At 45.0% G+C, this 16,974-nt stretch overlaps 1 protein-coding gene across 20 annotated transcripts in view; it reads left to right on the top strand.

The window, feature by feature from the left end:
- AP-1gamma (adaptor protein complex 1, gamma subunit) overlaps positions 1 to 16,974 on the top strand; it is a 141,466-nt gene that overhangs the window by 26,995 nt on the left and 97,497 nt on the right. For all 20 annotated transcript variants that reach the window (XM_077647541.1, XM_077647549.1, XM_077647556.1 and 17 more), the window contains 2 exons: positions 6,597 to 6,692; positions 16,503 to 16,682. In XM_077647541.1, coding sequence (XP_077503667.1) covers positions 6,597 to 6,692; positions 16,503 to 16,682 — 276 coding nt within the window. The remainder of the gene's footprint in view (positions 1 to 6,596; positions 6,693 to 16,502; positions 16,683 to 16,974) is intronic.

Raw genomic sequence — 16,974 nt, 5'->3', positions numbered from 1 at the left:
AATATGAAGTTGGTTCTTTAGTGTGCATAGAATCATCATTGGTGCTCGATAACTTTCTGATGCTTAAAAATTCAAACGTGCTAGCATGTTTGTCTGGCTCAAAAATAAAAAAAAAAGCATTCATATGTTTCCATGCAAGCTGTCCTGTGTCTACTTCAGGGCTCGTGCTTTGATCAGTTGTGTGGCTCGTGCCATTTTTGTTGTTGTACTGGTAATTTAATTTTTGTGAAGAATAACAGCACACATTGTGTTATGAGCATTTGCCATTCGGTTGTGTCTAGTAGTGATAGTACTAATGTGGATTCAGTGGACAGATTGTGCTATTGTGCGTGTGTGTGTGTTGCTGTGGTGTGAATGCACTCTTCACATAGCTTGGCAATTCCATGCTTGCTACATTCTTGTTTTAAGCCCTCCTGCGCCATTTAACGACTATTGGTGCCCTTATCTGCGATTTGGGCCATTTTTTTTTTACTTGCTCTATGTGCTATCTGTATTAAACTGGAAGGTGGCACATTTGTGCAGCTTGTGCATTCCGAAGGCAAATCTAATGGAAACAGACTTCTAAAGCACAGCTGGGTTGGCGCGGCTCATGATACAGGCACTTCTGACACATTTGGCATTGATCCAGCATCAGGGGCAAATGTAAATGCTTTTCTTTGCTCAGCTGCAGGCTCAGCCGTCCTCTTGTTTTACACGGGGCTGGTGTTTGATTCTAAAGTCCGTGCCGCATGCTTGGTGACAGTACTAAATTACCTTTTGCCTGTGCAGTGCAATGCCTAGATTCAATAATGGACAGCTCAGTTGGTAGAAGTCTGTGTGCTTCAGAGTTAGAGTTCGATTATGAAAGGACATATGAAGTGAAGGCAGTGATAATGCAACTTTGTGACATGCTTTCCACTCATACTTTAGCACCAAAGAGGAAAAGATTGCGCCTGGAGCAAGCAGTTTTTAAAGAAAAAAAAAATGTGCTGCCATATGAGCTTGTTTGTAACTCTTGTAATTTGCCATTTGCTGTTAGTGGCCGTTGCCAGATTTCTTTTGCAAATCACTTGCCAATGTGTTCAGTTGGCACTGGTAGTAGCTGACATAAACAGTGCATTGAAGAACTGCTTCTGTCAGTGGTTTTGCACAAATGTTTCCTTGCATTTTTCAGTATCAGACTCAGTTTTTCTTTAACTGTTCATAGGGACTGTGGAAAGCTAGGAGTACTGACTCTAAATGGATATTGGTGTACAGTACTGGTATAATAGGAATTCTTATCTTATGTGAATTTTCACTGTTGCATTTAATTTTATTGCTTGCTGCTGTTCGCGTGCAATGTTGAGCTTAGCCTCATTATGGTTGGTGCAACATTTTATAATATTGTAGAGCCTTGGATGTGAACTAGAGATATTATTGTGTAAAGAATTAAAATAAAAGTTCAAAAATTCTTATATTTGCCCCATAGGTTGTATACATCAATTAATCATTTCTGAATTGTTGCATCTCAAAGGGCTGGCTGCATATTTGAGAGATAGTGCCACATTGGTGCTTCTAAGTTGTTTATTGGAAGCTGTACATCTCTTATGGCTTGAAGCTTAAATTGCTGCTCAGTTTGATGCAAGGAGTTAATAAGATAGTGTGAAGGGAGAGGAAAGGGCTGCCACTGACGGTGGTGTCTTCTTTTCCCTTTTGCTCCCTTTGCCCGTTTTCATTCCCATTTCTTCCCCAACCACTCTTGTTGCCCTTGTGACGGGAACAGTACAACGAGGTATCACTTTTTACAACTTGTTCCTCTCTTCCTTGTTTGTATTTACACTTTGGGTTTTTAGTTCTGACCTCTCTTTTGAACTTCAGCGTTATGCATGCTTTCTGACTTGCTTTATTGGTATGCACCTTTTTCTAATAGCTTTCCACTCTCACAGCTCTCTTTTATTTCACAAATGTGAAAACCTCTTTGACACCGAGCTTGCTACGAGCACCAGCTTTTTTTCACTTTGCCCGATTCTCAGGGATTTCATTTCATTTTATTACCCTAAAGAGCTTGTTAGGGGTAATGTTCACATGCTGTGAGATTGGGAATACAGTAATGTGTTTTATTTTTTGTGCATGCCGATCTGGGCAACATTCTGTCATTGCAGTGATTCATTGCTAATTTTAAAAGGCTGAGGTGGAATACTGTAAATGATTTGAAAATTTTTAGTGCAGACCAGTTGATGGTTTTTGCTATAGTATTCGGCCCACAAGAAATTGGTCCCACAAACAGTTGGGGTTGTCACACAAGCGAGATTTGTACATCTGTGCACTACACATGGATATCCAAACCATGAATGCATCCTGGCTAGCTGAGTTCTTCAATCTGTTCTACTTTCTTTGGCGTTGTCTTTTGTTTCCCAAAGACGATACACTTTACGACAGTGTGGTCTGTGTAGTTTCTGTCATTAAACATAGCTGAAGCGATGTCAAAAGCAAAAATTGATGGTCGTCCGAAAAATTATATTGACAAATTTATACGCTGCCGGCAAGCCCAACCTATTCTAATTGTCTCTTTATGAGAAACGTCAGTTAGCCATGCTTTGTGCAAAAGGTCAAAAGGTTTACTGCCTCGACTTTTAGCTTCAGATATCAACTGCACTTTGCTACTACTTCATGCCATCTTGCACTCATGTAGTACAGCCATTAATAGAATGGTTCATTGTGACCTTTTTATACGTTTTGTTAATGTTGAGGTCATTTGGGTGCAGGAGTCCTGTGAACTTGTTTGAGATAAAGACATATGAACAATGTTATTGGCAGATTGCTTCTGCAAAAGCTGTGGTTGTCTTGAGAATTTTATTTCAGTAACCTTGCAAAATGTAATGTTCCTGAATTAATACAAAATTTCAGAATGAATCCTCCCTTCCCTTACGGCGCAGTTGAGGTGTCCACCAATAAGTGAGACAGTTACTGCGCTATTTCTCTCCTCAAAAACAAGAAAAGTGAACCTTTGAAAAGATGAGCTCATGAAAATAATATCATTTACAGTACTCTTTGCATGCTCCAAAGTAGCTAACCAACTTACTTTGTTAGTGAAGCTGCTCTAGTTGTTCCTGGTTTTGTTACACAGATGTACAGTCGACGACTGAAAATTCAGACACCTGATTTTTTCAGACATGCTTGATTATTCGGACTTCTTCGCGGCACCGCGACATGGCGCATAGAGTCGAGGTATAAGAGTGCCTGAAATTTCGGACGCACCGCAACTGACTGCTCGATTTTTCAGACCTTGTTCGCTCTCGCCACCAGTACCCAAGCCGCCATATACGCTATTTACTTGTGTAATGAGCCCACTTTTCTTCCAGAAAAGTTGACATCAGTTTGGGGGGAGGGTTCATTAGGCAGGAAAAAAGTTTATTTTAATAGATTTTTTTGGAAGGGTCGATATTTCATATCATACCTCCGTCCTTCCGTCATCAACAAACGCGCACGGTCAGATGGGTTTGTGTTCGTGCCGCTGCTGTTAAGCATCGTTCACTTTAAGGCGATCCGGTAATTTTGAGGTGGCCGGCGTGGCCGGCCATTCGCGTCGAGATAACGCGAACATGTTGGCAGGCCTAACGACAAAGGCCAACGCCGACGGAGCGCTAGCTTCGGCTGTTTCTCGGTTCTTATTGTTTCGCCATCTTTGCGTTCTCGTTCCAGGCCCATCGTACTGCGGGCGCAGTGCAGTTCCCGCAGCGGCATGTTTGCTTTCCCATTTAGACTTTATCCCAACCCGTGCGTTCATCGGCGACATGCCGCGGGCAGCACAGCCAGGCCGAGCTCATGAAAGCGGTCGCCGTCCTCGTCCGTGCACATGTCACGCGGCGAAATTTAGTTATGAGGAGCTTTAGAATATGAGCAATGCAACTGACGTCTTCCTCTGGCATATTTGTAATAAGTTCGTGATTTTTTCGGTGAAATTTGATTTTCCGGACTGCTTGCTTTTTTGGTCGTTTTCGCGGTCCCTAGAGAGTCCGAAAAATCGGTCGTCGACTGTATTGTTTGTTTTTTTCCAGACTTTTTGTTTTATAGAGACTAGCAAAACCTTGAGTCTGCTCTTCAGAAAAAAAAAGTTGTTGTAATAGCTTCGTTTTTATGCATGTTCTGAAGATTACGTTAGACTAGGAACAGGCAAGGACAAGACAAAAAAATAAGGGCAGTGATGGCCTCTCTTTTCTCTTCTCTTCTCTCCAATCTTTTTTCTTTTATACTTTTTTTGTACCGTGTACATCTTGTGAAATGTTGCTGATGTATGCAATAGCTAAGGGCATTTTCGTGGTAATGATACTGAATAACGACCGAAATTCCTGTTTGTGCCTCCCCTTGTGAAGTGAAGGGTTCACAGGATTTCAGTGCAAAGCATGATAAGTTTATTTCTCATCGTGATAAGAAACGGATGATCAAGTCCTTGATCATAGCTTTTCTTCTCTTCTTTTTTTACCGCACTGTTGCTACCCTGGGCCCTTAGCCGCTGTGGTGGCTCAGTGGTTATTGCGCTCGGCTGCTGGCCCGAAAGACGCGGGTTCGATCCCGGCTGCGGTGGTCGAATTTCGATGGAGGCGAAATTCTAGAGGCCCGCGTACTGTGCGATGTCAGTGCACGTTAAAGAACCCCAGGTGGTCGAAATTTTCCGAGTCCTTCACTACTGCGTTCCTCATAGCCTGAGTCGCTTTGGGACATTAAACCCCCATAAACTAAACCAAAGCAAACCTACCCTGCTATTGGCATCAACACCAAAGATTGCTGACCTTGGTCTGTTTTCGAACATGGGAGCATGATGGGGTGCTTTTTTGCTACAATAAAATATTTGATGTTGCTCTTATTCGACAAATTTAGCTGTTACATGCTGGCTTTTGGCTGTGAAGTAGCGAGAGTAATGAATTGTAGTGTCATCTTCAGTGGGTACAAATTTTAATTCTCATGGTTTAAGACACAGGGATGGCTGGCTTTGAACTGCTCTGAAAGAATTGAGAGGCCAGCTTTTGCATTGTCTTTTACAGTGTCCAGGTTTTCAGCAATGTATAGGAGCTATATATATACACTATTTTATTCACATAACTACCTCATGCTAGAGGCTGTAGCTCTTCTCTGTGCCTCACTTGGAGCAGTCCCTTGATGTCTTCTTTGTGGTTGAGACTGCTGTCAGCTTTCTTGCACTCTTTTTCTTAATGCAATGCATTTAAAATTAACCAGGAATAATAATATATGTGGTTATTTGAAAAACCATCATTTGGCATTGCTTGAAAGGAGGCTGCTGTAGAGTCGTTTGAAAACAGACCTTTTCATTTCTTATAAATGCATCAGTCACACTGTCACTTTTTAGGAATGCTGCGAATTGATGCATGTTCTGCTTGCGGTCCTTGTGATTTTTTTTTTTCCCAGCTTGTACCGTGTATTATCTGTGCCAATTGCGCTTGTGTGGCATATTTCATAATGTACAGCCTTGTCAAAAATATGTTGCTCAAGGGGTTACCTTCTAAGCCATGTAATGGGTCTGTCTAGCACCTCTGGGAGTCATAAGCTTAGGAGGAGTAAAGACAAGTTCTTTTCATGTAAGAAAGGTTTGGAACACTGACGACGCAAAACGAGCCATGCTGCATAGCACAAAATCAAGCACTGTGAGCTATAAATTTACAAATCTTTCTATATTTTTGACAAAGGCTGTACTGTGATGCAAACATTGGCGTCAGCGTGAACACCCAGCAGTGCTATAATTTGAAAGCTGCCGAGAAATGCAGCAGTACCTTGCTGTAACATGGCGTTGAAATAAACAGGGTATAATAGGGGTTGAAGTTAATCCAATGTCCCCCACTACATCATGGCTCATAACCTAGGGATAGCTATGGTACATAAAAATCTTCCAAGGTTTTAATGTTGCAGCAGCCAGTGTTGTTATACCTCTGTCTGCCTTAATGATGCAATGTTTTGCCAAATGCAGTATTATCTTTTAACAAGTGTGGCACTTGCTGGTTGTGAGGTGTTGCTCATAAAGCAAGATTTTGCTTTTCACTTTACTTTTTCGTGTGCCTACCTAATTTGGGCATCCTGTAATGTTGCAGAAATGAATATACCCCTAACAAAACTTCTCGGTGCCCAGAATGTTGGTTTATCTATGTTTTGGTTCCAGTAGTGTGTTATAGTGAGCTTCTGCTAATGTTGGAACAGAGTCAGTGGGGTCCTACATACACTACCTGTCGATCATATCTTAGTTGCTACATTTTCAATGGGATGCATCGTGCCTTGCATGGTGCTTTTTGTGCCAACCTGCCTGCTGTGAAAATTTTCACTTAGCAGCTTAATGCATGCAGAGCTTGGCATGCTGATGCTTTCTTGGTAGTGTAGGAAAAAGATGTGACATTGCTGAGCCATTGTGAGGCCAGCACATTTTGTATTTGTTCAGTAGACCTCTGCAGGTGTTATAAAGACACAAGTGCTCTGGGTTAACATTTCTGTGCAGGTTAAGAGAGGGTAATGATCTAACCTGCTACTTATTTCAGTGATACTGCAGGTGTGCTTTTGCTTTCTTTTTCATTCTATAGCATATCACGGGTAGAGTTCTGAGTAAATTTTGTGCGGTGCATTTTTTGTACTTGCAGTTGGTTCCGAATTTGGTGCGGATCCTCAAGAACCTCATTATGGCCGGCTATTCTCCTGAGCACGATGTCTGTGGCGTCAGTGACCCCTTTCTTCAGGTGTGTTTCATTGCATAACGTGACATAATTAGTACTAGGAATGCTGCATAGTCTGTAACCACACCATAAAACCCCTAATTTTCTGTAGTAACGTCAAACTCCACTTAATGAGTAAGAATTTGCAATATTCCATGGGAAACATAACACATATGAAATAATTATTTTTAAACATGCCTCACATATTTGAAATGTGCCTTCGATAAAATTGAAGCTCTTGAAATTGAACAGTAAGTAGTGCTTGGTGTTCTCTTTAAGAATGGCATTTGTTTGACACAATGCCCTCAAAGTGACTGAAATATCTCTCTGACGATACTTTGCACACTATCCCACTCCCGCTGTGGTGACCGTACCTGCAAGCAAACAGCACTACAAAAGTTTGACACTCACCTGCCGCTTGCTTTCTTTCCTGAATAGGCTGATACCGTAACAAGAGGAAGCTCTCAGAATGGATGCAAGGTGTTACTCAGAACTAAAAATGTTTGTAGCTATTGCTTTCGAAAGGTGCCAGCATTGTGATTCTTCCCACAGAAAAAAGACGTGAACCCATTGTTGCTAGAGTCTCAACACATGACATGCTAGCTTCCTTCAAGTAGACTTGTGCAAATGCTGCTTTTTTTTGGTTTGAAGGAGATTTCAAGCAGTTAATAATTTTTTTTTAATACAGCTGTCCTAGATATATCGAACTCGAAGGGGATTGTGAAATTCGACACATCGATAGTTCGATATGTAAAACATGGCAACAGATAAGCTTATCTGTAATAAAGACGCCTGTGTGGGGTGTGCTCATGTTAGTGACACGCTTCCTGCAGCGGCATGCTGCTTGCAGACATGCTGCCAACGCAACGCTCGCCGAGTGTTGCTAGGCTTAGCTCACTTCACATCAAAGCTGCAGCGAATGATGCTTTGGGAGAAGCCACTAATAGTCATTAGAGGTATAATTCTGTTATCGGTACACTAGAAATGCAATAATATCTAGAATAAAATCAGGGTACAGTTAATTTCTGCATCGTCTTCATCAGCAAATCAGGTCATGCAAGGGCCACTTTAAGCTAAGCTTGTTTTACTGCATGATAACTGGCGCACTGAACACCAGCTTCCCTTCATGACAGCAGTGTTGCATCGAAAATAAGCAGCCGAGACACAAGGCCACCTTTAAGCGCACCCCATGTTCGCCTTGTCACGCAGTTTTACAGTGCTAGCGCTGCAAGCGGGCGCCCAAGGCCACGCAGCCGGCCCGGCTTTATGCGCAAAAAGTGATTGTGAGAGTGCCATTAGGAGAAACGCCACTTGCAGGGGCATCACACGCAGTTTGATATATTGAATGTTTTGCTGAATGGGTGTTCGATAAATGCGAACAACACTACTAGGCTTTTGCTTGGGATTTTCAAGGGGATATTCTGACAGTTGGATATAAACAATAATTTGATATATATGGGATTGACTGTAATTCCGAAGTGAATAGTTTTAGTACTGTATTTACACGATTGTAAGTCGTCTGAAATGTAAGTCGGCCCCTCAATCACATTTCTGAAAAACAAAAACTTGGAGGTCATTTACAATAATAGAACGTGATAGCACTATCCTGCACCCTCCTCTTATTGCCAGCCGCTATCAGCTGCCGCGCGGGGGAGCGCCCGTGGGCACATTCCAAAACGAAAATGTATTAGTCACTGTACTACTCGTCCACCCTTGCGCCATCATCTTCACTAGCGCTACCGTCGCGATCGCTGCTGCGGTCCCACAGCTTGTCGTTCTAACATCGTTGTGCAGCGAAATCCCGCACTTCGCAAACAACCACATCACGACATTGCGTGGAACAGCTGAAAATTTTTCCTCGCTGCAGCTGCCACACCTGTATCACCCGTTGCGAATGTCGAACTTGCGGCCGGGCGCGCAGCTCGTTTCTTCGGCGTAAAAAATGGCAGCCATCTTGAATGTGCCGTGAACAAGAGCCGGTCGCTTACCGGGCCCGTAGCACAAATGACGAAGCACTACATTAAAAACTTGCGAAATGCGGCCGGCAGTAGTCGAATGCGTCAGAGCGAAAGAGAAACTACGCGTCAGCGGCGTTGGCTCTTCCGTCGGCTACGACACTCCTATGGGGGTGCTGCCACGATTGGAACAGCAGCCCTTCCATCAACTATCGACGCTCCCTTAAAGGGACACTGAAGAGAACTCTATCAAATTTTTTTTCTTAGCAAAATCTGATAGTTCGGCATTTCATGGCTTTGTTGCCGCTTGTCCGGGAGCGAAAGATGCATTTATTTCAAAGAAATTTGGATTCGAAGTTGAAAAAGTTTTTCCCGCCGCTGCGATTCAAACTCGAGAACTCTTATGACGTCACGGAGAACTCTTGTGACGTCATAGGACCGAGTGACGTGAAATGTGACGTAAACGCAGACTCCGTGATTTCTGGCTGCTAGTGGTGCGGTCTAGCAGCTGCCGAAATGAAGGCTACCACCGCCGCACGTTGAAAGCATCTATCAGGGGTCGCTACCAACGCTTCGTTTACGTTTGCACCGGCATCTTGCCAGCGTTACGATGGATCCCGTTCTCGAACCCGACAACATAGTTCTCGCAAAAACTCCGACCTGCATTTCAGCGACTTCAGCCCCACAGAGCGTGCGATGCTTTTGCGGGAGCACAGTTAGGTTAGGCACTGGCGAACTGTTTCCCTCTTCCGCCGTGAGCAGCCTTTCCTAAATAAATATCATAACCCCAGTGCGGGGAGTTGCGAGGGGCCAGGACAAGGTCGGCGCGTTGCACCCATCGGAGGGGCTGGCCGGTGCTTTGGGGCCAACGGATTGTGATTCCTTGAACGGCGCGGTTGCACAGTGCAGCAGGCGGCGTCGAGGTCTCCCACGGTTGCAAGGGCCAAGTTATTTATTTATTTTTTTGCCCCAAAAAACAGGTGGGTGCTCAAGGGTGGTCGCGTTTAAAGTTGGCAGCTTGAAACTAAAGCCGACACACGACGCTTCAATAGCTTCCTCTAGATCCAACGGGTCCACTGGATCGGGCTCTCTCGCCCACATGCATGTATCTTCAGATGTGTGCTGCGAATGGATTAAATTAGCCGAGAGCTCGAAAAGAAGAGCTCCGCCCAACTGCCGAAGCTATTGAATTACGTTACAACGCGGAGCCGAATCAGTCTGGCCGGGCCGGCAGCAGCTGGCGCACTCGTCGCGAAATAGAGACATGCTCTATGTCTCCGCCAGTGCGGTCAGAGTGCGCCGAAACCGCCGAATGCGTCGGCAGTCAAGCACAGTTGGAGTATAGAGGGTCTTGATTTAACCGACGTGACGTCGCCGTGCAGCGCGCACGCGCGCGTTACACCGGAGCATAAACGCATCTTAAAAGAGCCTGCGCTTAACCGCTAACCAACGAATTTGGTGGCGTCATCTATGGGAGCCACTGAAACACCCGCCCACTCACTGAATAAAAAAAAAGGAAATAAATCCTGTGCCAACGCTCGGAATCGAACCAGGGCTTTTGGCGTTTGAGGCGGAGACGCTACCACTTCGCCACGACAGCTCATGGTATGACTATCAATACAGGCGCATCTAGTGAATGCACTCTTCTGATGCAGAAATCGCGCTTTCGCTACGGATATCCTGGCCTAAGAGAGCTAGGCCATCAACAATTTTTCTTAACTGCCTTGTACCTTGTCTCCTGTCACTAATAAACGATTTCCGTTAAGTAGTTTGAAGTTGACTAGCACAGCCGGGAATGTTTCGCCGGGTGAGCGTGCGAAGACACAGGTGCTCTTTATACTGCGAACTGCCTTGGACGATCACCGACCATCGTCAAAACCGACAAAACCACGGGGCACGCAAAGCTCATAGACGCGAAGCGCCATAATAAATCGAAACTCTCCTGGCCGTCTGTGGCGCCGCCAAGCATTGGTTTTCTTTGCTTCCAACATTGAGGTTGTCTTTTGTCTGCCTTCCTTGTGTGATAAAAGTGCACTATAAGTTTTAAAACAAAACTTACTTCAATATTGAACCGCGGAACCCTCCTTTGTCAGCCTCAGAGATATGCGGCACCATGTAGGAGGAAAATTTCCTCCAAGGTGGCGTCTCTTGCCCTGTGACGTCGCCACGCTTGTACTTGCGAGATTGGCCTGTGGCGGCGATACCTTTATTTTGGTTCTTGCTATTTTCTACCTTACAAGAGCTTTGTTTTCAGTAAAAGCGGCGTTTTTGTGATCAGGAGATGGTATTCTATCGATACAAGCCAACTTCAATTTCTCCTCAGTGTCCCTTTAAGCGCTGAGTGCACGATTGAAAGTAAACATAAAACAGTTGGGCGGCGCCTATTAAGAGTAGAACGCAAATGCATTATCGGGGCCGCCGATTATCAGCAGACGCAAGCTGCGCCCACGTGTGAGTAGTGGGCTGGTGCCAGTTTGCTGCTTATCAACAGCTACCATTGGCAGCCTCGTGCGGGGTGGGGATATGGGTTCTGCATGTTGACATAGCAGGTGCTCAGGGCCAGCACCAAGAGCGATGCAACGGAGCAGCACAGCAAATATGCAACCACGCTGTAGCATGCCTTATATCTTGTTTGTCTCGCCTTTATTTTTGGTGCGATGCTTTGCTTTCGATTTTACGTTGACCCCCCCCCCACCCCCACTTCGGATTTTCAAGTTTTGAAAAATAGTTCGACTTACAATCGTGTAAATAGGTACTTCTGGCATACAAAAGAGGTTCATATGTCACTTATTTTGTAACACACAAGGCTATTACTTAAAAAAAAAAACGCTCCTGTCGCACTAATTGGAGCTGTGTTGATGTACAGCATTGAAGTTATACATTTTGCTAAAATGGCCATCCAAAATTGGGGGAGTTGACCTACACGGGGGAGCAGGCCTATTTGTTGGCTCTGAACTGTTGGTATTACATGCCTTGTGCCAATGCTCATTCCTGTCGTGATTCATGAAGCTCCACCTTTCAAAAAATACAATCAATTCATACACTAAACGTTATCGAAAAGTCAAACTGTGTGCCACATACCCGGATCGCTCACAATTACGGATGCTTTCTCTGACAAGCAGTAGTCTGCATGAGAGCCAACTTCTGGTCCTGGTAACGTTGGGAGCATGCTGCGCTGGGATCTGAAGCTACAGGCCCGTTGGCAGTTCAATTTGCCTCACTGACACTCACCCAGGTCGCTCGCAAATGAAAAGCATGGAAGTAGCGCCATTTTATCACCTCTGATCGCCACTTGCCTTAAACTGCAAGTCATAATTACTGTTATGTTGTTAAGTGGCGACTCCATGGACGCCTGCGAGGTGTACATGCTGCATGCCTGCGTGCCCAGGCCCACCCTGTGTGAGGCATCAGAAAGGGGCACCTATATCCATGTGCCTCATGTTGGCTACCTGCCGTGCTCTTGCCGTCGTGTTTGATTAGCAAATTTCACACTTTGAGGAAAAGAGGAGCTGCAGCAGCTGGCCATTTTGTGTGTGTGGCACAGGCAGTGCAAGCGCCAGTATCTAGCAGATGTTAATCTGTGCGATGCGCTCGTGCCTACTTGTGTCTGCCGTACGCATGCAGACTGGCTCTGGCATATGTATGGGAGCGCAGGCGTGCGTCCCGTATACCTAGGAAGTGTCGATGGAGTCACCGCGTCATGTTACAATCCCTTAAGAGGTACATTGAACGAAAACTACCCGAAGCAAGCGTTCCAGAAACAAGGTTCACTTGAGACGAATATTGTATATACTCTTGTAAGGGCTGCACTCCCAACTTGGCAGCCAGTAATTTGGATAAAAAAAGGTCACCCTAAAGAATTGCTTCGTGGGGGCATAATTTTGGCCATTTGGTACATTATGCTGGGAGCCGATAGACGATAACTGCCTGCGACTCGATGCAACCATGCACGAGTCATCCCACACACAGGACTCTGCCTGGAACCACGAACATGTGGTGCCGCAGCACTGCTAACTAGCCTTGTGCACTTGGCATTCACAGCAGAAAGGACAAAATGTTATGCTGCGTGAGAAACTAGAATGGGTTGCACCCACGCTAGCGTTGCATTTCTTTGCTGCGACGCGCCGCCCGCCAGACTCTGGCACCGAAGTAACGTGCCTTTTTCCCGGTGTCGCTAGGCTTAGTGTGCTTCATATCGAAGCTGCAGCGAAAATACTTTGAATCTAGTTACGGTTTGCTACAAAAGGTCTAATCTTGTTACCAGTTCGCTATCACTCAATAACCATCACATTAAAATGAACGTAAAGTTGATTCCTGCAAGTCCTTCGACGGTGAAGCGCGCGCGGATAAAGCAGGTCAGGTGAACGCCACCTCACACTGACGGATGCGGGTTGCACGCATGGAGCACCACTCCGAACTGTTGGTCAGTCAGTCGATCATTAGATCTTCGGAGGATCTTGATCTTAAATTAGATTCGCGTGACATTTGCCAGTAAACTGATCTAGCAAGCTGTTTTACTTTTTTCGGTTAATTCGTGCCGGTCGTTGGGCACATGTCCTATAATTCATACTATTAATGCATTATGTATTTGAAAGATTCACTGTGACTGTGCCAATTCATTATAAAACTGTTTTGCATCATAAAAAAGGGACGCATAATCAGGGCTCCTTTGTTGTCGGAAGAACTTTACGGAAAAATGCCGGTCCCATGTAAGGGCCACACCCCGTCAAAACTGCGGAAAGAGTGGCCCTTTCATGAGTATATACGGTACTTACGAGATTTGACAAATAATAACAATTATACAAGTGCAAACATACAAGTGGGCCGAACGAGAGGGCACACGAGATGATTTTGCGGCAGTTACTCATCGTGGTGGCTTGTCTGCAGTGCCTTGATGCGACGCGAAGCACCACCACCACAACCACTACCACCAACGAGAACAAAAAAATAAAAACGTGCGCTAGAATTCACGATGGCTGTTTCTGCGGGGACGCAGTATGAAGAAGAGAAACACTGCGGTTTCTTCGCAGTGCATAAGGGAAAGGAGGAGAAGCTTCTACGAACTATAGTGATGCGCTAAATACGAATGGGCCGGGTCTGGGAAATGGAGCTTAGAAAGCAGAAACACTCCAACAACCAGCCGCCGCGGTGGCTTTCCCACAGTACCTGGCTGCAGAGGGGCAAAGCGTCCGAAAATGTTGATTTTGGTTACTTTCGTCACCGCCGTCGACGGACCGGATGCGTTACGAATTTCCTCCCACGCTAAAGACAGCACTAATGCGGAGTGATATCAGTGGGGACTCGAATAGGATCTGTTCAACTCTTGTGCCAAGAAAATCCAATCGACATTTTTATAAAGTGAAATTGTCAATAAATGTCTTTTTAACTTATTCAACAGTTACATTTCTCAAAAGTGGGCGGTTTGGATCATGCGTTTTCCTAGGTAATACGTTTTTTTCCCGCTGTTAAAAAAAACAAAAACATTTTAACGACGTTTTACTGTATTCATTCAAGCTAATGTCAAGCCATCAGTAGACCTTGGTTCATTACCAGATTCTAGCTTTAAAGAGAACATGAACATAAATGATTAAATTAATGCATTCTCATCATTCAGTCATTCCGACTGATATTTGCAAGAACAATAACATAAACAAAGAGAATGTGGCTTTTGGCACACTATACTGCGAAAAAGGCGCAGACCTTCGATTTTTCATAGAATCGCAAAAAACAAGAGGGCATAATCATGCTAGGTCTACTTTTCATGTGATTCCACTATAAAACTGCCTACGGCTTAATGTTAAAAACTATTTTGGATGGACCGCAGCGGTGGCCTAGTGGCTTGAGCATCCGCCTCGCATTCTGCAGGTGCGGGGATCAATCGCCAGTGCTACCGGGTACCCACCGGTGGTACAATGGGTACAAGCTTCCTCTGGCCTGGTGCTGGGCTTATTTCCAGGGTGAAATGCTTGGGAATTGGGTCTTTGACCCCACCTTGTGTAAACAAAAATACCTTATGCCATGGCACTCTTTGGCCGCTGATGCCCTTGCGCTATAAAAAAAAAACTTCACAATCACTGTTTTGGAGGGCCTCAAATATGGTCACCATGTAATTGAAGTAGTCAATGTGCTCAAGAACTGAGCTAAGGTGATGTTTGTGTGTTTTAACGGCTTCATTGAGACATACTCTGGGCCTTAATTTTTAGATACAGTGGAATCCCGCTTCAACGAAATTTAGAAGTCCCGCAAAAAATTTCGTTGAAGCGGAATCTTCGTTGTCGTGAAATCAGGCCAGAACATTGACAGATTGAACCAAACAGTTCATGAACAACATTTATTTTACAAAAATTTCAGTTTTGATATTCTGCTGTTTCGAAATGGGCATCGTGACGATTTTCCCTGCACGCCGAAAATCTCGGAATCGCGTTTTAAATTCACCCGCTACATTTGCTATCAAAGCAATTTTTTTTTCCCGCACGTGTTTTAAAAGTGCCCTTGCTTTCATCGTGCGAGAACCCGTGCTTAGACCGCGCTGCCTTTACACATTTCAGTGGGGACTATGTTCACCTGCGTCACTGCGTGTTGAGTATTGCTCACATTCACTTCGAAACTGATCCTTTAGTGGACGTGCCAGAAATGCGGTTGCTCTTTTTCTTGAAGACGTTTTGCGTTTTGTGGTACGCGGTACAAACATACCAGCAGAGGGTCGTCCGTTGAGACATCAGCCAAGAACCACCGACACTAAGCTGTATTCGGTCAGTGCTGGAGTGCACCACACAAGTAAAAAAAAAAAATTGGCGGTGGTTTAGCTCTGGAGAGACGCGACGGCTACAGATGGCCTAGTTGAACTTGGTCACGTGACGAACCACGTGATCAGCCACGGCGCCGCTCCGCCGGCAGCTGCTCCGCTCCACGCTGAAGACTCGAAATGCTACCGTAATGTAGCGATCGCTACAAAAAAAACGGTATCACGATGCTCGCCTGCAGTGCAAAAGCGAGATTAAAGTGCACTCTAGCCGGCGCCAGACTTCTTGCAAGGACATGCTTCCCACTGGCATGCTTGGCGACAGGGGATCGTTGCGTGCTGCTTGCTCGTTGTTGCTAGGCCTAACGTGCTCTGCAGACAAGCCTCGGAAAAAGTGCTCTGGAACCAGCCACCGGTTATCATAGAACGTTTAACATTTTCACTGATTTTCGTTGACATGATTACTTCACACTGAAATGACCGCTGTAGAACTCATTTCCATTATGTCTTCGTCAGCAAAGCGAGAGAAAAAGCTGAAAGCTGCTTTGCACCAACGACCCGGTTCACAAGCGTGGAGTTCAGGCCGTCGGCAAAACCGTTGCAAGCAGTTGTGCGCCGCATCGCATCTTTATGCGCACGTGACTGCACATTAATTCCGATTCTCCAGGGAATATCAGCTGCGCTATTGAAAGTGCACACTGTCTTCGGCAGCCGTTTTTGGTGAAGCCTAACGAAATACAGGCATGTGTGGACGTGCAAAAAAAAAAAAATCTGCCGCTTACTCGGAAAAATTTCGTTGAAGTGGAACCTCCCTCCAAAAATTGTTCGTTGTGGGAGAAAATAATTGCATTGCCTTGTATGGTATGCTGACGGGGAATCGCAAATGCTTCGTTGTTGCGGGAATTTCGCTGTCACGGCGTTTGTTGTAGCGGGGTTTGGCTGTATATACTTGTTTTCACTTTGTCTTGAATAAATTTGTCTAAACAAATTCTGCAATAAGTGGATTAATGCCTTCTACAGTGTACCCGATGTGGAAGTTAGCTGTGGCTTGATGCCTTTTCAGGTTTTTGTGCTTCCGGGTGGACTCGCTGCTTGGTAAATTGGGCTGTCTTAGCAGTTTCTTGAATGCTGGTGCAGGTGAAGATTTTGCGACTGCTGCGGCTGCTGGGCCACAATGATCCCGAGGCAAGCGAAGCCATGAATGACATCTTGGCCCAGGTTGCTACAAACACGGAAACCAGCAAGAATGTGGGCAATGCCATTCTGTACGAGTCTGTTCTTTCTATAATGGACATCAAATCGGAAAGTGGCCTCAGGGTATGTACGTCATGAATATTTTTATTTATTTGATTTATTTATTCAATGCTGCCAGCCACCTTTTGAGGCCAAGGCAGGAGTGGTACAGGGATAAGTCGTTGCACATTGCAATGCAACAAAGCGAAGAAAGAAGCGAGCATGGAATGAGCATAAACACGCACACTGCATTTCCTAAAAAAGAAATGAGGCGTAAAATGATGAACACAAACTATGCTTATAAAAATTGCATGATAGCAGATATGGAAGTCTCATAATTTGTCAAGCAGACCACGTCACGCGGGAGCCCCTTCCA

Source organism: Amblyomma americanum, chromosome 1, assembly GCF_052857255.1.
Source record: "Amblyomma americanum isolate KBUSLIRL-KWMA chromosome 1, ASM5285725v1, whole genome shotgun sequence".
Classification (NCBI taxonomy): domain Eukaryota; kingdom Metazoa; phylum Arthropoda; class Arachnida; order Ixodida; family Ixodidae; genus Amblyomma; species Amblyomma americanum.
Note: the sequence above shows the minus strand (reverse complement) of the source record. Positions and strands in the feature narration are given on the sequence as shown.